The 21259-nt window shown below is 39.4% G+C and overlaps 1 protein-coding gene across 5 annotated transcripts in view; it reads left to right on the forward strand.

Moving 5' to 3' along the window:
* STARD13 (StAR related lipid transfer domain containing 13) overlaps nucleotides 1-21259 on the forward strand; it is a 305064-nt gene that overhangs the window by 175430 nt on the left and 108375 nt on the right. The window contains exon 1 of one of the 5 annotated variants that reach the window (XM_062567115.1): nucleotides 6184-6408. The exons of the other annotated variants lie outside the window; for them this stretch is intronic. Within the exon in view, the coding sequence (XP_062423099.1) occupies nucleotides 6240-6408 (169 nt within the window). The 5' untranslated portion in view covers nucleotides 6184-6239. Of the gene's footprint in view, nucleotides 1-6183; nucleotides 6409-21259 lie in introns of those variants that run through there. 5 annotated transcript variants of the gene reach the window in all.

The raw sequence follows: 21259 nt of genomic DNA on the forward strand, positions 1-21259 counted from the left end.
GCATTTCCAACCAATTTTTATTTTGAATTCTAGACTAATTTATTATCATCACTAAATGTTGTCACCTTACTACTCAGTCCCTTTAAAAAATCATTGCTGGATATAACAGGTCCCTGTGCTAACCTCCACGGGATTCCACTGGGAACCTCACACCACTGTGAAAATGGAGTATTTATTACTACTTTTGTTTCCTATCTTTTAAGCAGCCATTAAGCTACAAGTGGCCTTTTCCTTTTTATCCCTGGTAGCTGAGTTGTTAGAGGATGTTGTTGGAAGCTTTTTCAAAATCTGAAAACATCATGTCAACCATATGATCCTGTTAAAAACAGGTTTAAAAAAAACAGATTTTAGGCATTTACCTCTACAAAAAAAGGCTAATTTTCCACCATTGTATCATAATTATACACTTCTAATAATTCTATTCTTTGTTACAGTTTGTTCCAATTCTTCCACCACAGACTGTAGACTTTCATTCCTTAAATTCCCTTTGAAGCCCCTTTTTGAAAAGTAAATCATATTGCTGCTTTCCATTTCTCTGAGGGGAAGTCATTTTAAGCCATGAATTAAATCTCACCACTGACAGTGTGGTAATTTTATATCTGAGCTCCTTTAGGACTTTGGTGTGACCCATTCAGTCCTGAAGATTTGTTCATTTTATTGACTTGACATCCCTGATTCACTCCAGGGGAATATTGATGTGAGGAATCAGTTCAGCTTTCTTGCCATGATTTCATCATCCTGGGTTTTTGTATTTGTCCTTATTTCTGTAAACTGAGGAACTTGCTTTGGTGGTTGGTGGGATAGTTGTCAGCCTTTCCCCCTGGCCATCCTTTATGCCTATAAACATATCACTCTTGTACGGGGCGTGTGTATCGTGTCTAATCCTCTGCTTATATTAGAGCTGCCTTCTGTGGTTTGGCCAGTCCGCTAATGCTTTAATAATCAGGAGATACATTTTATAGTGGTACTTCCACTAAACATGTGGTTCTTAAAATACAACTGGATAATCCTCTTATGCTAGAACTGGGGCACTAAAACAGAGTAAGGGGATATATTGTACCATTCAGAAGCCCCTTTTCCTGGTTTGAAGTTTATCAAGGGTGTCTAGAAGCCCCTCTTTCATGCACAAGAAAACATCTTGTTTAACAGTACTCATTTTTAAAACTCACTATCAGTTGACGTAGCAGCTGACTTGCCTCCAAAACACATCGGTATCAGGCTTTCCAATTAAACAATTCTCTGTTGTAACACAGTGCAGCTATTAGCCTTTTCCATCCTGCTTCCCAGCCACGTTGAAATCTTCTAGAAACTCTTTTCCTTTTGCCCCATTGCAATTTGTGTCCCCCCCTAGACAAGCTCCCCGCAACGGCCTCAGGAAGATGTGAGACATGCTGGTGTGACAGAGTGAAGAATTTCTGGCTGCTGTAGAAATCCCGCTGGTTTGTGCCATGTACAATCTAGTTTGCAGCCTGTATTAATCCCTGCTCAGCTCTCAAAGGAATGCTAGTGTTCAAACATAAAATATTTTTTCCTAAATAGTAGGCAGTGAACTTCTGCTTTTAAAAATCCCAATTACAGAAATAGGATTCAAAACATGTGGACTAAGTAAAACCCTCATCACAAACACAGCTTTGAGCGCTGCCACAAATGACATTTTTCCCTTTCTAAATTTGAAAAAGGAGGAATTACCTGCTGTTAGTGTATCAACTGCTGTGCAGGCATCTGTAAAAGCAGAAGTAAGTAAGAAATTGTGTAGGATATCCTAGTTATAGCTAAAATTCAGTAATGAAATATTCCTAGACCTACGGAACTATATAGAAGGGAATCCGGAGATCAACATGTTAAAAGCAAATGCCTGATTTTTTTTTTTCCTGTGACTTGAAAACAGAGTTTCCGGCTTCTTATAGCTACATGTCATTAATGTTAATAACACCTGTGCCACTCCAGTGATTAGGAAACACTGTTGTTCTCATAGCACTCGTGCTTTCAAATGAAGAGAAGCCATCAAGCTGCCATTTAATCTTAGATACGATACAGCAAGATAAGTGTGACTAACAATAAAAGGGAAACGGGTCAGAGCAGTGAGATCAAGTGACTGATTATTGTGTGAGAACTGTAGGTTAAATATGAGCCAGAAGAACTTTGTGTTGTGTACAATATCATGAACCTATCTCACAGTTAATTAGAAGAGGCACATTAAAAAAAAAGAAGTGAATAAGTCCTATTGTATATGTAGATAGAATTGGGAATGTGCCAACTCTCTCACTTTGCCCTCAACTACCCCCGGGCTATAGTGTTGTCTCCTGTGGGACAGTGTTATTCTAAAGCTAGGCTGGAAGTTGATGTACAATCTCACAGTCCGGTTTTGTTCAGAAAAGCTGGTTGCAAGTGGATAGTTATCAAATATACTTCAGAGCTTCTAGCATACCCTGTGCTGTTTTCTCCATCTTATTATAGTATCCCGCTTTCAGGAAAATGGAAGCACATCTGAAGTATTACCTATGATCCTTTGGTATGTGTGAGTAGCCCTGGGGACAGGCTTTTTCTGCAAATAGTTTACTCTTCCCCCCTCACCCCGAATGCAATTTCAATGATAAAAGGAGGAAGAGAAACATAAAAATTAATGAACAGAAAAATAAATATTCATGCAGTTCCAGCTATGACAAGTAAACGGCCTTGCACTGACGTTGTTGGTTACACTGGTGCTTCAACGCTGTGCTGGTTTCAGTAGCACTGTGCTATATTAAGACGCCCTTAAGTAAAGCTTCCTGATCTGCCAGAGAGTTTCAGTATGCATCAAATTAGTGTTTGTTGTGGCAGATGTCTAGCTGTGAAGTATACTGTAATTCCAAATGCAGGTATTTCTGATTCAGATTAAAAAAAAAAATACTGGTTTCAGATGTCCATGTGCCAAAGTTCCCGTGCAGCCTTTGTAAAATGCACAGAGAATCTTGCAGCATGTAACTGCTTTTATCAGAGGTACATTAGCATGAAGTCCAACATCACTCTATGAAATCTTCCAGGATCCCTCTGTAGTTTAAACTGAAATATTAATTAGCTGTGTTGCATAGTTGTAACAGCTTAGGCTTCTGCAGTACTTTTTATCTGAAAGACTGGTGGCCAAAGGTGTTTGCTCGTTTGAATGACAGGTTTATGCATTTTTGAAAATAAATGGTGAATGGCAAGATAGTCACTGAATAAGGAGACAGTCATTTTGGAAGTATGTAACCAGGACCTCGTCTTTCCTCCACTGTACACAAATAGAAGTACAGGAGCTTTAAAATGAGCCCTGAAAGACCAGCTAACTCTTGTTGTTTCTTGTTTTATTTGACTACTATGTAAGTGCTGGAGTATAGCCAAAGAATTCAGCCTGAGAAGAGGCACCACTTCGCAGTGCTATGCATGAAGCAACCCTGCAGTCTGAAATTGTGTTTTGGCCCTAGTGCCCGGGAAGCAGTGAAATGCATTGCCCTGCAGTGGATGCTCCTCTGCTCCTCCTGCTGCTCTTTGGGACAGGGTGAGTTACAAGGGCAGGTCCCAGATTGCCCCTGTTCCTGCCACCTGCTTGGCCAGGAGCAAGTGGGAATGCTGGGCAGCCAGATGAGGCACCTGAGCATCACTCTGTGATACAAGGATATAACAGGACTCACTGAGAGCTTAGTTCTGAGTGCATCTTTTCCCTAGTTAGGACCTTGACTGAGGCTATTGCCTTAATTTTTGTTTTTTTTTTTTTGGTCTAGCTTTTTAAGCATTAAATTTCTATTCAGCTGGTTCCAAGTCTCTGGAAGTATTGTAAGGAGCAGTATAAAATCCCATTAATTGAAAAAGTGTATGTATTTTCCAAAAGAAAAAGAAAATTTATATGAAAATTCAAAGCAAGTGCTGTGACATGTTAATTGCTTTTTTCATTAGCAATAGCATTTTGTAAGTAAAATTAGATCAAAGAACTAAATGCCATCAGGAGTGGCTTACTCAAATAAAAAAATTCTCCTAATGGTGGTAATGTCTGTTTGGATGAATATTGTACATATTGTTGACATTCAGGAGTCTCTGGGATATTTATTCTTCAAAAGACAGCAGATGAGTGGTTGACACACTGACTTTTCCCAGGCAGGACAAGCAGGGATGGCATCCGTAACCATCCCTTTCCTCACTTGTCACGTCTTCTCCCACTCACGCCTTGGCTGCTCTCCTTCCTCCCAGCTGCACACAGCAAAGGAGGGAAGAAACGGGCAATTCCTCTTCTCTGGGTACAAATGACCAAAATGTACCTAAGCCTGTTTGGGAGTATAGACGGTCACAGCACTACATAGGTTGTTTTGAATTTGAAGTCGCTCCTGTGTATCTCAGAAAAGACCACACAGCCACACCTGGAGAAGTGTACAGCAAACACAGAGCTCGCGGGTGGCAGGGCATGGCGCTAACAGGAGGTGTCATCCTAGAGTATTCACTTTAAATTTCTAGCACCCAGAATTTTATTTTTCCATTTTACTGCATTGCAAAAGTCTTGTGTCGATCGTGAGTAAAATGTGTAATATGTAATGACAGTAGATTGTATCGTTTTGTCCCGTGGGAGCCTCCATGTTCCCAGGCAGCATCTCAGTGTGGTTTGAGGGAAAGCGCCAACGCCATAGCCCTGGTCCTTGTCGGCAGCGAGAAGAGAGCTCAGCTGCGTGAGGGCGAGCCACGCCACACCATCGCCCTCCAGGCCACAGCACAGTTTGGGCCTCTTCGTTGGCCAGTACGGACATAGACGGTCATGTTGTCCCAGGTGGAGACCTGCCCGGGTGGGTGGGCTGGAGGTCGGGGAGGCGGACAGCACCGTGGGCTGGCTGGAAGGCGGGTTCAGCCTCTCCCGGGGGGGGACGGCCGGCACCGCAGCCAGCGGTCGGCTCCCCATCCCTCCGCGTGCCGCCGGCCCGTTTGAGAGCAGCGCAGAGTCGGCCGCATGGTTCGCAAGTGGTGCAGGGTCCCTGCCAGCAGCTCCCCCATCCCTCCCCTTGTGCAGTGAAAACACCTCCCCACACCTGCGCCTTCCCCTCCGCTCCCGTACGAATTGCAGCGTGAGCCTGTTCGGCCACGGGGTGAGCGAGTCTTCCAAGTCTTTTCCATTTCCAGTGTTGCGATTCCCTGAGATGGCTCTCCAGTGGTGTGAAAGTGTGTCCTCTGTGTCAGTGGTCACATCAGAGGCTGTCTCCATCGCGAAGCTCGCTGGCAGGAGTTCTGCTTTCTTAGGAATGAGCTTATGCTAGATGTGCACTAGACCAAAATGCTGATACTTTAAAGTGTTTTGAAAAATCAATTGACTGACATGCTAGAGCATTTTCTGTATTATTCTCTTTATTGTTTACTCAGATTTGCTACTAGAATGCTGATAAAAATGGCAATGTTTTGCTTCCATTTCATTAGTGGAAGAAATAATCAAATTTTAAAAATGCAGTGGTTGATATGTAAAACTGATGCCCCTCTGTCTGCTAAAGAAGAAAAAATAATATGTTGGGGGACCTGAAGAACCGAGAACCTCTCTATCCTCTTCCTTTCTTTCACATTGTTAGTGGTTCCCAGTAAGGCTAATATTAGGGAATCTTGCGTTTTGTTTACTATTGCTGTGTGCCTGCTGCTAAGCTATTTTTTTTTTTTTTTTTGCTCTCTTTGGAAGGGCTTCATTTGTTCCGGTGCTCGTTGTACTGTGTGGCTTTGGGATTCAGACAGCCTGTCCCTAAATGGTCTTTTTCTTGGCAAATCGCAATATGATTTTTAGAAAATTAGCAAGGGCACCTTCTCAAGAGATGAGTAGGCAGCTGTGTGGCACGGAGCAGAGGAGGAGAAGGTTTTCCACAGCCCTGCATAATAAGGAGCTTTGCAGTCTGAAATAGGTATTCCTGAACAGCTTGAACTTTTTCTTTTTCCAAAACGGTCCTTTGCAGCTAGTCAGCGCTTAGTAAGCTCGGAAGCTTGTCCTTTGCCTTGGACACTGTGCGGGACTGTAGCTGCTCGGCAGCCTCTGCGTCCCTGCTAGGCGCAGGCACTTTCCCATGCTGTACTTGGAGCGATTGGCCCTCTCGGATCATGTGGGAGCAGCTGGAATCCTGAGTTGTAGCTTTTGGCACTCCTTTTTCTTTTAAAGCGCTTGCTCCTTTCAGCTCCCTAGGGCTTGTTGCCTCCCTGCCTTCATTACCCTGATTAAAATCTGGAATAGCCATACAGGAGACCGAAGGAGCGATTTTAAAGGAGCAGAGATGTTTAAGCAGGTGTCCAGGACTCCAGGCACAGGCTGCTACTATCTAAATTCCATGTCACCTGAGGGCCAGGAGATGTACGTACGATTCGATCAAACGGCCAGGCGCCCTCCCTACAGGATGAGCAGGATTCTCGCACGTCACCATCTGCTGACGAAAATTCAACAAGGTGAGTTACTGGCAGCAGCTCCTCTTAGCCTGTCCCTGTTATAATATCTGTAGGTCCACATTTTCGAACTAGGACATATTTTAATGCCTCCAATTGCAGGCTCCTTTCCTTTATGCATTCTGAACTAATCTTGACTCAAGTCACAGTTTGAAAAGCTCATTCATAACTTTCTGTTCCTGTGCAGTGTACGTATGGACATATACACAGAGAGCGGAGCAGGGAGCGCTAGTGCATGATTAGCCATTTAACTTTATTATCTTTTAATCATAAACCAAGCGGTAGCTTCGGTGCTGAAGTTCGTCTTTTCTGGCTTGAATAGCAGCTGCTGACATCAGTACGCCCGCTCCTGCTGCTGCAGGTAAAACCTGCCTCTAGTAAAAGGCAGAGAAGAGGTGACCATCCAATTAAAAGCAAAGAAGTGCAGACCAGCTGGAAGAAGGCAGCCCAGGCAGCATTCTTGGGAAACAAGCGTGTGTAACTGTCAGAGGATTAGAAAACTTGTCACATGTCCTTAAAGATAATTGCTGACTTGGCTTTCTGCAACTGTTTATACATTTATCCAACCAGCCATTACAGACATATTGATTTTCCTTTTCTGAAATATATAGCTATAGTGCTGAGGCTAAGTACCTAAATACAGATTGGCTTCAAGACAAATGCTTTGGCCTTTATATGCAATTTAGAAACAAATCATCTAGAGAATCTGTAAAGCAAAGATAAAAACATAAAAGCCAACTTATGCTGATTTTTCTAGATTAAAAAGCAAATCAATACACAGTAGAATCCTGTTTCCAAGAGTATCAGTTTCCAAAAGAGTTGCGGTCCTACACTCAGAAAAAGAGAAAGAAAATATAATGTATTTTGCCTCCTCTCTCACCTGCTTCCCTCTCCCCCCCCCGCCCCCCAATCTGCAAGATAACCATTTCTCAGGCAGTCGTCGTCGTGACAGCTTACAAAAATATGTTTGATTCTGCTAACTAGGAACAGTCAGAGATTTAACATTGTTTACTGTCTGTATCTGGAATATATTGCAGAAGTTAGTCTGAGCTTCTAAACAGCAGCAGTCAAACAGAATGGCTATTTCTGCATGTTGCTTTCAAGTAAGACTCTTTGTATATGTAGCTGTCAAACTCTGGCAAGAGTACAGGAATATAATGATGAAACTTTTATTGAGTTTATAAAGAAAACAATACATGTTGCTTTGGCCAGCTTTTAAATAAGATGAAAAAGATAGTTTCTGTGGCAATTAGGAAAAATGCCGTTGTTTGCAATGCAGTCTCAGGAACTGGTCATGTTTGAAGGATACTGGTCCTCACTACAGCTCTGATTTCAGGAAGGATATTATGTCATTCTGTGTACCCAGTGTACAGCCTTGATTGAATGGAAAGAAAAGGTAATTTATTTCTCTTCAGTTTTATTTGAAAATATTTCAGGCACACTGTTAGACCAACTTAATTTTCCAGCATCAGATACTGATAAAATTCTTCAGCATGCCTCCTTTACCTGTCTTCAGTACTGTGTGACTTTGTGTCGTGGAGCTCATGTGCATGTCAGCTGCACCTAGAGAGCAACAGCTGCCAAAAAGTCATTCAACAGTGCTGCTGTGTTCAAAAGTTATGTTGATTTTAGGTGCCTAACTTGTAACACTGAAATTGAGGATTTAGTTATAGTACTGTGTACACTTACTCTGAAAACCTGATCATTTTACTTAGCCTTGACTAGATCATGCAGTGATGGAGATATCTCAGTCCTGTAGTCACTTTTGAAAATGAAAGCACTAAATACCAAGATTGCTTGAGAGGCTATGTGGTAGGATAAACAAGTATTTCTCAGTCCTAACTTTTTTGTCTGCGGTTTGATACATGGATGATCAGTACAAAAAAAAATCTGCTACTCTGCTGCAGTTTGCCAGTATGTCCCATACAAAGTTGTAGGAATTATTATTTGTATAGTGCTGTGATGATGTGATATGTTACAGTTTAGTATGTACCCATACTGTAGGAGGGAGGTTTATGTTTTCAGTATTACTGGGAATATACTGTTGCTTCCTTCATTTATTTAATTTATAGAAAACTGGGGGCAGAGTCCTCAGTTGGTTAACCAGTTGGTTAAGTGCCAATTCTTTATCAAAAATGAAATTATATGCACATATAGGTGCCAATGTGTGTGTCTGAGCCCCTATGCAGGAATATTCATGTCTAATAGAGAGTCACAGACAAGGTACCCATTTTTTTCAGCAGTGACCCAAGTAATAAATAATAATTTTGATATAAATAGCTGTATTAGGTATACCAAAAAAAGCATGTCTAGATGCTGTAATTCAGCCTGAAACCTCTAGTTTACACTCTGGATTGAATCTTAGGCCCATCTGAGTTACTGATAAGACTTTCCCTGAGGTTCATTGAGTCAGTATGTCACCACCTGCGCTGCCCTGTTTAGACGGCCAGAAATATGAGGCTGGGACAGGCTGCATTTTGTAGTACACAGTGCAGTAGTCATCTGTAACTGGAAATGCTACTACTTAGGCAGAGTTACTATAATACAGATTGAGACATCACCCCTTCCATTTAGAGAAAAGTGAGTTTGATGAGATTGACAGGAGTGATTAGCTGGTAATGAAGGGCCACAGAACAACTTACTAGGAATATATTTAAATCAGGAGATGCAAGATGAAAACCAAAACTTTCTTTTAGTGGCCCAATTCAGTAAAGCATGAAATCATTCTTTAGTCCCCCTGAATTCATACGGCATTGAATCCTACAGTTTAAGGCCAGAAGACATCATGAAGACAATTCAGCTTGAACCCTGCTACCACAGCTCCTATGTTAGGACCCCCCCAATCTAATCATCCTTTGAATTGCAGCATATGTTTAGAAAAACATCCACTCTTCATCTTAAAATCACTGAAATGGTGAACCTTGTATGGTTAATTGCTCTCCTGAGAAGAGACCTGCCACATGTTTAAGAGCTAAGCTGCCTTGGGGCTTGTTTGAATAGCTGCTCTCTACTTCTTGTGCAGATATTTTTCAGTTGCAGAATTTCAAACTATAGACACCCTCACTAGTAAATACTGAAGATTTTACACCAGGGACGTTTTTTCTAATTAAAAAAAAATGATTTACAAAGAAATTTATATGAAGCAGTCAAAACTTATGTTCCAGGGTACAAGCCTGATTCACTAATGCAGTGTAATACTAAGTGTTGCACACACTTTCAGCTTTAAGTCATTAGTACTTTTCTAAATGGTGCTGAATTACTCTATCACATTGTGCAATACAGCTTTTCTTCCTCCTTTAAAAACATGTTTGCTGAAGAAGCTTTCCTTTGTGTTTTCCTTTGGTGTCAGTTAAAAATAAACTAAATGAATCATTCTAGGAATGACGTTTTTTAATCATTTCTAAAAAGAAAACCACCACAAGGGAAATGAAATGAACTAGACTGGTATTTTAATCAGATCATACTTTAAAAGTCCTAAATATTTGGTTTATGTTCACCACTGACTCCTTGAGGCAGAATTATGTGGTGGCCTGTGAATGTGAGTAGTAATTATCTGTCTGATATTAAATAGGTATTTTCAAAATGTAACCTTTGATGATTCCCTTTCCCCTATAAGCCCGTTAGTTTCCATGCTGAGGGGGACACATGCCTCGGCATAAAGGAACAGGGTGTAGCACGCTTGGTCTGAAGTATTTATTCAAACTGTGTATGCAGTAACTGTATGAGAATTCATTAATGATTACTCATGTTCTCTTTAAATAAATAAGGTGGTGACTGTCAAGAATTTATATTACGTGAGTCACAAAGTTGTTATTTCTTTCTGACTGCGTGTCTAAATACAGTGCAGAACAGAAAATTTTAAAAAAGTAGTTGTAGGCAAAAAATAATGGATTAAGACTGTACTCTGAAAATGTTAAAGTGAAATCACTGACTATCCAGCACAAGCATAGTGTAATTCCGCCCCTGCATAGTTAGGCAGCACTGTCAAAGGAATTCAAGGAGTTTGTCCACATTCATCTACAGCAGAATTTCATTCCTAGCCTGAACTTTCAGTAAGAAAATAATACAAAGGAAAAGTAAAACTAAGGTGAATTCCTGTTGTCAGTGAGTAAATTCCTATCTACAATGAGAAATGCTGTATGATTTCTCTCAGTTAAAGTCCACAGGCAGGAGTAGTATGAGTCTTTCATCAGAATGGTCTCAAAGCACATCAGATGTTTTATAGTACTCTATGTTGTAATTTCAGGATTGATCTTTTATGACTATTGTTACCTCTTTATCACCTGTGTTTGTCTGTTTAGAGTGAGCCTTAGAGGTACAAGCAAGTCCAGTTTTTCTATCTATATGCTTCCCTTTGAAATGAGTTCACTATGTTTCATTCATCTAAGTATGACTGCATTTTATGGGGAGTGTTACAGAGGGATGTGAGTGACTTGGCAAAAATTTGTGTGTTTTAGGTGACTTTAAATCTGAACTGTTACACATAAGTCAAATCAAATATCATCAACAGCAATAGCTAAGCTATAATATAGTTCCATATAGTGCTCAAAAGGAGAACTTTGAAATCATGATAGTGAAAATGTTGGAGTTCTAATCTGCATTAAAAAGCCTAGGTCACATTCTAGGTGTGATATAGGTGTATATATATATATACCTGTTCATTACTGGAGATGGAAAATAGGGTATGATAATGTAATTAAATCTGCAGTATTGTTCAAATATATAAGGAGGACAGAATATGGTTGTTCAGAAAACCTGAACAGCAGCATTTCCCTCATTCTGGATGCTTGCCACCTTACCTTCACATTTCGTAACCTAATTGTCTGAACACAAGAAAGCAAAACAAAAACCAACAAGACTCAGCCATCATGTTAATGATACAAAACCTCGCTTAAGTCATCTCTGACCTGTGACATTGACCTCCTACTTCTCCAGCTGGCAGAGTAGCTACTGGCAATAGTTGTTTTTAGTTCCTACCTATAAACCATTAGAAGTGCAAGGAGATACTGCCTATAAACAGTTACTCCTAAGTGTTTGCTGCTAGCAGGGGAATGGAAAAGTATTCAGATGGTTCTACACCTACTGTCTATTTGACCTGTCCCAGTGTCATTTTGCTCCCTTTTAAACCTTCTGGACCTCATCCCCGTGGGCCCTCTGATCCCCTTCGACCCCCAGTGCACTCACCATGTTTCTGTCACTCCATTCCAACTCAGCACACTAAAAGGCAGAAGAAGACATTTCCCTGTAGTTCTGCTGCCAGGTCCAGGGTGGCACAAACCGGAAGAAACATCTTTAGCAGGAGAGCTGCCTTGCCATCTGTGACCAGGGCATGCCCCGTTGTCTGTGGAGGCAGCACATGCATGGTCCGGTGTAAGAGATGTGTGTGGGGCAGGAGCATGCCCAAGCAGATAACATCTTTGGGTCTGTTGGACTCTATCAGATTCTTGACTAAGCCTGTGAAAAATGGTATTTTTACAGTATCTGAAAACTCCATTAAAAACTGACACTCTCCAACACATGAAGCCCTTCTTTGTACCTTCCTGACACACTCTCATTCTTCAAGTCTCATGCTCAAATTCTTTCCCTAAAACATGGAGAAACTAGAATGTTTCCTTAGAATTGTAGAATTTCTTAAAAAAATAAATTTTGTTCTGAACTTTGATAAACTTTTATTCAGAAATGGCTGAAGTATTTGTGCTGATTTTTCCACACAAAATACAAGAACATCTTGAGGGATATTTAGAACCTCAAAACATCCTGAAGTGTGTTTATAACATAAAAAAATACAAATGTCCAATGGAGAAAATTTCAGTCAGATAATTAAAGTTTTGAAACTGTGAGGTGGTGCTTCATAGAAAACAGGATATTTTAAAGGGAAGGACTGAAAAACCTTCGCTGGAGCAAGCAGAAATTGTCAAGAGATACTAAAGTTAGGACAAATTGGAAGATCATACTCACTTGCTGAACCAGAAATGATAAGCTTGATGTCAGTTACTAGCTATAATTCTATGGCCTGTGTGATACAACAGATCAAAGTAAATAATAATAATAATGGTCCCTTCTGGCCTTATAACTTAACTGTCATTGAGACGGGTAGTTCTGCTGACATATGCAGATTAAACGCAGAGAAGGAAATCTTGGCTTGTCTTTTAAGTTAGAGGACCTTTGCTCTTGATTTCATTGAAAGCAGGATTTCAGCCAAGATGAAACCTAACTTGAGACATTTCTGTTTTGAAATTGTTGTGTTGAAATGAACAGCTGTAGTTATCTGCTGTCTGTCTTCTGTATTGTTCACTGAGGAGATTTTTATTTTTCAAATTAGTCCTGTTGTTCAGTTGGAGCCAATAGTGTTAAAAGACGTGTGATCCAATAAATGCAAGATGTACATTCAGTAAATGGATCATTAGTATAATAATAATTTTTTTAGTTTAAATTTAGAGGAAGTGGTAAGTTACTGGGATTTATAAAATGCTACATAACAGAAGTAAAATAAAAATTGCTCATGAAAACAGATTAATTAAAAGAATCTGAACATGACACTTTTGTTACTGGGAGACTGTCATGAGTGCATTTATACATAAATTCCTGAAAAGTGCAGTATTTTTGCCTTGAGCACTATAAGTGTTAATTAAAAAATTCTGCAGTTTTAAATTCCAACCAGATAATATTTTTCTCTCTGGGCAATAGATCCTTATGGGATTTTTCTTTTAGCTTTGGCTCAAAGGCTAACACTATGAAGTTGTTAATAGCGTCCTAGCCATAGTCATTGTTCTTACCTTACTTAAATCATAAAATATTAGTTCTCAGCCTCTTAGTTGCACCTTAGCAATTATATGAACTGTTTCATATCGGGTATAACATGTATTTAGATTAGTACCTAAGCTTCTAACTGAAGAGAATAGGAAAGGAACTGCCTTATAGTTTGGTTATTATACAATTGTCTGTAGTTGAGTTTCTTACACCTCATAGTAGCCACTTTATGGACAGAATACTGAATTATGTGGCCTGTGGGCTTGATCCAGTATCTGCCATTTGTGTCATTTCTTATTTATTTACTCCTTTTATTCAAGTACTGAACTATTTGCAAGTCAATAAATCCTCATCTGCTTGCTTCATATATGTACGTTTGCTTAAAAACTTGTTGAGTTTCTCCTCTCAGGTTCAGTTCACCAGGTCAGCTGAAGTTACTAGAGCAAATCATTGCCACACTACTGTGTACACTACAATATATGAGGGGAGAGAAGGGTTTGACCACCTTGAGCTAGAGTATTTTGCAACTATTGAAGAGCAGACAGCATGAGCAGAGACCTTCGGAGCATTATTGCTTAGTTGAAAAGAATGTGCATGACTCAACGTGGAAACACGTTGTGGCTTTTCGTCTCCGATCTGTTACAGGGCTGAGGAGGTTAATTCAACTGGGAGAAGAGAAGCACTTCATAACACTTCAGATTACATGGGGATTTTGACAAACATACACCCATTGATATCCTTGTGATAAGTTTTGTGAACTCAGAGAAATAGTTAGTATGTTGAAGTAACTATCATCTGCCAAGCATGGAAGCTGCCTTGCTGGGACATACCAGACATTTTGCTTTCCACTCTAAGTTCTTTGCCAAAGAAAGGCTCAGCTCTGAGATGAGCTTACTCAGATGAATCTTCCTCTGTATTTAAAGGAGGGCAAAATAATAAATCCTAATAATGTCAACTGGTAGTGTTTTAATGAGGTAGATGTTAGATGCCTTCAGCAGAAGTTGCTCTCTCTTGTAATAGGATTGTGTTTGCAGGAACTTCTGTTTGTACAGGCAAAATTTTCAGGATCTGGAAGAAAAATCTGTACATTATTGTTGTCTCACTCATTCTCTGTATTTTTATTGTTGTCTCACTCTTTCAGTCCTAATGGCCTAAGGGGTACTGACTTTTTTTCCCTTAATGTGTCAGTAGTGTTTTTCGTGGTTTATCTATTTTATTGATTACGCCATGCTTGTTTCTAGACCTCCATCATTTGAGTGGTTAAGGAGGAATAAAATACTAAGCAAAAGTGGGATCTTGAGAATTAATCCCAACTCTTACAGATTTTGTTCATTTCTCCCCCCTTCAAGAAAGAAAATTCCCTCAAAATCTGTCATCTTTCTGTTAGATTTCTCAGCTTCTATCTTGAAATCACACTTGCAGGAAAATATTACACCCTTGCATTAAGGAAAAACATTTCCTTAAGGGCTACAATTCAGCTTTTACTGTCAAATATATCTGGAAGTTAAGAAGATAATACAGTTTTTTTCTGTCATCTAACACTTTTATACAAGGTAGCTGCCAGTTCTGCAAAACTCCTGCGTATGTTCCTAAAGGGAGGGTGTCAAGGGGACGGGGACAAACTCTTTACAGTTGTCCCATGTGACAGGACAAGAGGCAATGGGCAGAAATTGAAGCACAGGAAGTTCTGCCTGACCGTGAGGGGGAATTTCTTCCCTGTGAGAGTGACGGAGCACTGGAGCAGGTTGCCCAGAGAGGTTGTGCAGTCTCCTTCTCTGGAGATCTTCAAGGCCTGCCTGGATGCAACCCTGTCTAACATGCTCTAGGTGACCCTGCTGAGTGGGGAGGTTGGACTAGATGATCTCCAGAGGTCCCTTCCAACCTTATCGATTCTATGATTCTATGTCTGTACTGCTGAATCGGAAGGATGGGAGTTGAGCTGAGGTATTGAGGTATTGGATCCTGGACTGTCTACACTGATCCCCTGCTAGATGACTCCCTGGTTCTGTTTTGGCCTTCTCCAGCTAGCTCTACCTAAGTCAAATTTATTGGAGACAGGACTAGTCCAAGGTAGTGGGGACATGAGCCAAACAATGCCACTTGACTGTAAAATGAGGAATCTGGCTGTCTTTCATTTAGTAGTGTAAACATAACCACTCTTTCCGCTGCCACAAAAGATGCAAAGTGAAGAGAATCCGTGCTCCACAGCTCTAAAAATCTAAATATTAGTGTTTCTGTACTGTTTACTCCAAGAAAGGTAAATGCTTCTTGTCACAATATACTTTTTAACATTAAAACTTTCCAAAGGGCATTTCAAAAGTAAACACATCTCATCGTGAATTGCCTTCCCATTTCTGCAGAAATACAGAAGTAAATTCTGTTAAAAAGCTGGTTGTTTAAAAGTTTTTCTCATTATTTCATACTGTAAAGTAGGCAGTTCACATTAGCTACCACAACCCCACTCTTCTTATTTTGAAATTAGTATGGAAATTTTGTGTAGAATCAGAATCTGACCAGCAAAGGCTACCTCAAATAATTTGAAAGTATTATATTTCCTAATAAATGCAACATTATCAAGCATCCATTCATGGAACTTTTCTAAAAGGCATCATGCTATTAAGTCCTTTTCACTTCAGGAAATGGAAGAACGATTAGTTTTTCCTAGTCTCCAACGGGTATGGGAGTGGGAGTCTGGATGAGACAGGACTCCTAGGCACAATGTGGCTTTTTCATAATGCATTTGGCAAACTGGACGAAGCTAAGTTTTGTTTTGTCTCTTTAATTGCATCTGATGGTAGCAGCTGAATATCTAATCATTTTGTAACTTCAAAGATAATGGCTTTCTGTTCCTGCAAACATTTATCTGGGGGAAATAATCTAAAATCCAAAAGTTAATTCTTGGCACAGATAATGAGACAGTCAGTCCTTGAGGTTTTTTTTTTATTATTTTTTATTTTTATACCTATATTTATATTTCTGACGACTTTAAAAAACTGCAGTTCTACCAACTTCACTTAGTTAAAAAGCTTTGGACTATATATGGCTTAAAAGTCCCATCATAATTAACAGGGTGAGATGTTCAGAACATAGTCCAGACAGCTCATTTGGCATTAAACCCTGCAAAAATCTGAGCCATTGCAGCAGAAGCTGCATTTCATACCACTGCCTGAATAATGTATCTTGAATTGAATAATACCGGCGGTGAATCCTGGCTTATGCTGGAGCCTTTCTTCATTCAGTGTTTCATGTCTAAAGCAAGAACTCTCTTCCTTCTGCCTTGAACATTTGGGGGCTGGTTACTGATGACAGTTAAAACATCATCTGAATATTACTATGGTCCGAAGCACTTGGCTATCTTTGGAGTTGAGGCTTTAATTCATCCCTGAGTTATTTGAGGCCATTCCTTCGCAGCAGCTCACAGTACTGACTTCATCCGCGGGCGGACTCTGGGTCGCAGTGAACTAAACAAGGCAACCGGGTGCCTTTGCCCTTGCACACCCAGCGTGCTCGGTGCACAGGGTTTTATCTGTTCAAACCTAGAATGATCCATTCATAAGCAGCTCTATTTTCAAGGAAAAGATTTCCGGTGACATTTTAATTCTATTTTATGTTGAACTATTTTTGGACTTTTCCTGCTGCCAGTCCTGTCAAATGCTTTGTGCCTTTTGAGTTTTAGCTGAATTGCATAATAAGCGTTTCAGCTCACAGTCGCATAATGGCAGTGTTGTTTGCTGAAAGTCTTGTTATTTAAAATGGTCTGTTATATTGTGATCGATTCTTTAGTTCTGTCCTCTGAAGTTCAAGAGAGAACAATTTCAGTTACTAAAAATGTTTTTAAAATTAAAATTATTATCAATAATACCTATTTTCTATGACATCAAGTTCTGAAAGTCTATTCAGGACTAATAAAGCAGGTGATCCATATTTTAAGGCAATAATCTGGCTTCTGACATCCATAGTGGAGTTGTTTATCTGGGTAAGAGAACTGGATTATTTCTCAGGGAAATTTAGTACCCTTATTTGGATTATATGTTTATAAGGAGGGAGCCTTCACACCTCCTGTGTTTGTGGCAAGCTGGCAGCAGTCAGAAGGTCTCGGGAAGAGTCTTTTATGGCAGAGTGTGAACCCAAAGACATGACTGAGTTTTTATTTCCAGGCTATTTCATTATGTATGAAAAAACAGGTAATGATGTAAACTCCTTCCTCTCTGCACGTTTGATTCAGCTCCCACCTTGGACTGGTCGGGTAAGCTCAGTGAAAATGGACAGGCATAAAGCTTTGATACCTCCCCTTCTCTTTAGTCTTTTCTTTCATATTTCAAGATTTGAAATATGAAGGCTGAGGCGAGCAATGGGACTCCTGACCTTTTTCCCCTCATGAGAGCTGCTGTTACTGAGGAAGATGCGGAAAAGAACATAAAAACGAAATGCATTTTTAAAGCAGCCCTTTGAGCGCTCACCCGGAGTGTCCTGCCTGCCTACGGAGCACGGCTGGCTGTGCTTCAAAGTCTCTTCTCTGCCTTATTACAGCACAACACCTGCCCCCACTGCCCTGACATCCCAGCAACTTCTACAAAATCGCTTCTTATTCCTGGGGCTGCTTTACTATCGTGCTACTTACTGTCATTGGCCATATCTCCTGAAGCATGTTCAGATGTTCCAGTTACCCAATTTGCACAGTGGTGTCTCCTGCAGTCGCCAGCCCAGGAACCACTCCTGTCACGGATGTGGTAGCTTAAAACCCTGTGCGTGCCTCAAAATCCACCCACGATGTACTGTTGTGAGTCCCTGACTCTTGGCAGCCACCCTAGCTCAGCTCCTTACCCTTAGATGTGATGTACCAGAGATGCAGACATGCCTTATATGAATGCAGAGTAAGATCACATAGGCTATTTGGACTGTGATATCGAAGCTGAGCATCCAGAGTTTGCCTGTTTCATATATTAGAAATATATACAAACATACACACATGCACACTCACATACACGCGCACACACACACATATAAAGTTTATCTATAGTGGTTTTTTTTAAATGTATATGTACATAAACATACATGTGTGTGTATCTGTATATATTCCTGCATATATTTATATTGTTTTATAAGCCAAAACATTAGATTTCTTGAGAGCACCAAGCAATTTAGTGACAGAGAGATATGAATATTTCACAGTTGCTGGAGGTTACAGTGACGCAGAATTTTCTCATCCACTCGGAATGGATGAGAGTAGGTTGTGTTGTCTAGTACCAGACCCGGCTATACAGCCTTGTCTTTCTGCAGAATATTCTGTCAAATGTTAAAGATGAGAAAAAGATAAAATTCTGAAGTAATTTAATTGATTTGTGGAGAAATTAATATTTCAAAAAGTATAAGAATTATTATACAGGTTTTTTTTTGGTTAAAATTGATATTATAATAGGCTTATTCCTCAACAGATTTAACGTAGCCGGAGAGAATTCAGGAGTAGGGCAGAGAAATCTCAGGCCAGCAAGCACAACAGTTTGCCCTATGCGGCTATAATTTCACCCTTCTGCTTTGCTTTATTCTGACAGTACTCCTGTCTTCACTTTGCTGGTACTGCGGGAGCTGATCTCTAGAAAGTCGTGTTCATTAACACTCTGCTAGGCTCCAGGTAGGACCACTGCTCATCTGCACTGGCTCTACAAAAAGCAGCTTGCAAAAACTGTGGTATTGAAAGAAAAGTTCCTCGGGAGTTCCTCAGCCCCAACTTGCAAAAGAGAGGCTACTGAAAAATCTTTAAATTATTGGATAACAGTTCTGATAATAATTTGGGGGTGTTTCCTGCTCCCTTGACAATAATATTATTTTGTAGTAATCGTATCCTGACATCATTCTCCACCAGCCACTGTGTATGAAATTACATGAGAACTAGAGGATGACTGCAGTCAAAAAGCCAGGAAAGATTACCTCACAGGGCTTTAATGAGGCCAATGAAAAATTACTGGCATTTTAATTGTAGCTCTGCAGACCCATTACCTCCCCCCACTGACAAGGCTTTATAAAGCTACATGAATGATGCTGAAAGCAGAAGGTTTTTCAGAAAAAGCTGGTCCTAGTGAAGAAAGATTAGAGACTTTAAAATACGAGCTGAATACAGATTACACAGATTTTGAAGGATAGGGATAAAAGTAGTTATATGTTAATGTTTTATTGTTTAGCAAGATGTCTCTATCACTACGATGCCTGTTTCCTCATGAAGATGTGGAGTGATCAACAGTTGCTTGACCCAAACTATTGCCATATAGTTTATTTTGTATAAAATATCTGAAGAATTAAAATCATAGAATAATTATCTTTATGTCAATGCGCAGTAGACATGTTCACAATGCATTAAAATGAACCAAAAATACACCACATATTTTTAAAAAGTATTCCTTTTTGACTATGTAGCAGCTGGAAAACTATAGCAAGTTTTAATTATCTTCAGAAAACAAAAAGCTCTTGCCAACACATGCTGGTTATTATCAGCAGCTGCTGTAGGCTGACATACTCTTTCACCTCATATGAGTCTCAGCTGTCTTAAACAATCATTGTAAAATGTAGAATAGATTTATAGTGATGATCATTTCTTGTTAGATGCTTAACTACTGATGTCATTCATGCTGAATTTAAGTTCACATCTTTGTTTAAGCTGTAATAAAATCATATTAAATCATGATTTATGTTTCATGTATAAGGTGCAAATATCCTGCAAATAGGAATTTAAAATATTGTATTGTACTATTTTTTTACAACTTATTCAAAAGCATCAAATTCCTTGTTGCAAGGCTTTTAGCATTTATATAAATGTAAAATACTACCTTCTGGTTTGGGGCAGCAATTACTACAGCTTTCTCTTAATGAAAACGATACAAATTAATTTGCTGAACTAAACAGAAATCTTTATCTTTTGCATGTGATCCTTCTATTAGCAGAAGTCCAGATCTTTATGACTGCGGCTGTTTACAAATCAGATGTTGTGGTTTTGTTTACTTATAATTTAAAAGAGTTTGTTTTTTTAATGACATTAATATACTCTTCAAAATCTGAGACACTGAGAAATACATAAAGCATTTATGCTTCACTTATATATAAAAAGAAATATAGGTATGACAGATTCTTTGTCAATATATCTAGAGCCTGAATTATCTCCAGATAGGAAGATTTCTAATGAACTTGATTCTCTGTTACCTTAAACTCCCAGTGATCTCCTTTGCCTTTGCACTGGTGCAAAGTAAGTACGCAAGGTGTCATGCAATCTGTAAAACATTTTGTTTAGTTATTTACACCAAGGCGATTTTAGACTCATTCTTGTTGACATGAGTGATTGAGATGTGATGATTTCTATTCTGAGGCTTAAAGTGCTACATTGAGCAGACTGGACTTTAGACATTTTACAGAGTTCTCAATATAAATTAAAAATATGTATCTCACTCCATGTAATTGTATTTTACTGAGAAAATCATTATCTTTGGACTTGGCTTTTCACCCAATCTGTTTCTTACATCAGATGATAGAGTGTTGTGAAATATGGTTCAAGTTCTAGTTTTAAGTAGGACTCAGGTGACATTGACTCCTAGAAAATAGGTGGTATAAATCTGGCTTCATACAGTCTTCACATGAGCCATTTAAATTTTTCTTTGATATCACAGAGTGATTATACAGGACTTATTTTATCAGTGTAAAATGTTTTAAGATCTTTTGAGAAAAAGCAATAGAAATGTGAATTGCTATTATTTTTGTTATTTTTATGATAAAGCATGATTTACCTGATTTATATCTATTAATACTAATAGAGGAAAAAGGTGAAAATCTTTTCTTGTACTATTTTCCAATTAAACTGCACTTTATTGCACTCAAATCTTTGTGGCAGTTGCCATTTCTCCTGCCAAATCCCATGTACTGCACCTTTGCATGTATTTGAACCCAAAGTTTAGAAGTCTGTTGGTACAACACAGGGAGGCCAAGAAAAATCACTTTGCTAAAACAAAAGAGCCATCGTTTATAGACAAATAACCTGTGCAAGAGCATCACAAAGTGCAGGATTTACATCCTGGTTGTAGTCTGATACTCAGAAAACATGACTCCTGATTTGTTAACAGTC

Source organism: Rhea pennata, chromosome 1, assembly GCF_028389875.1.
Source record: "Rhea pennata isolate bPtePen1 chromosome 1, bPtePen1.pri, whole genome shotgun sequence".
In the NCBI taxonomy this organism is placed as follows: domain Eukaryota; kingdom Metazoa; phylum Chordata; class Aves; order Rheiformes; family Rheidae; genus Rhea; species Rhea pennata.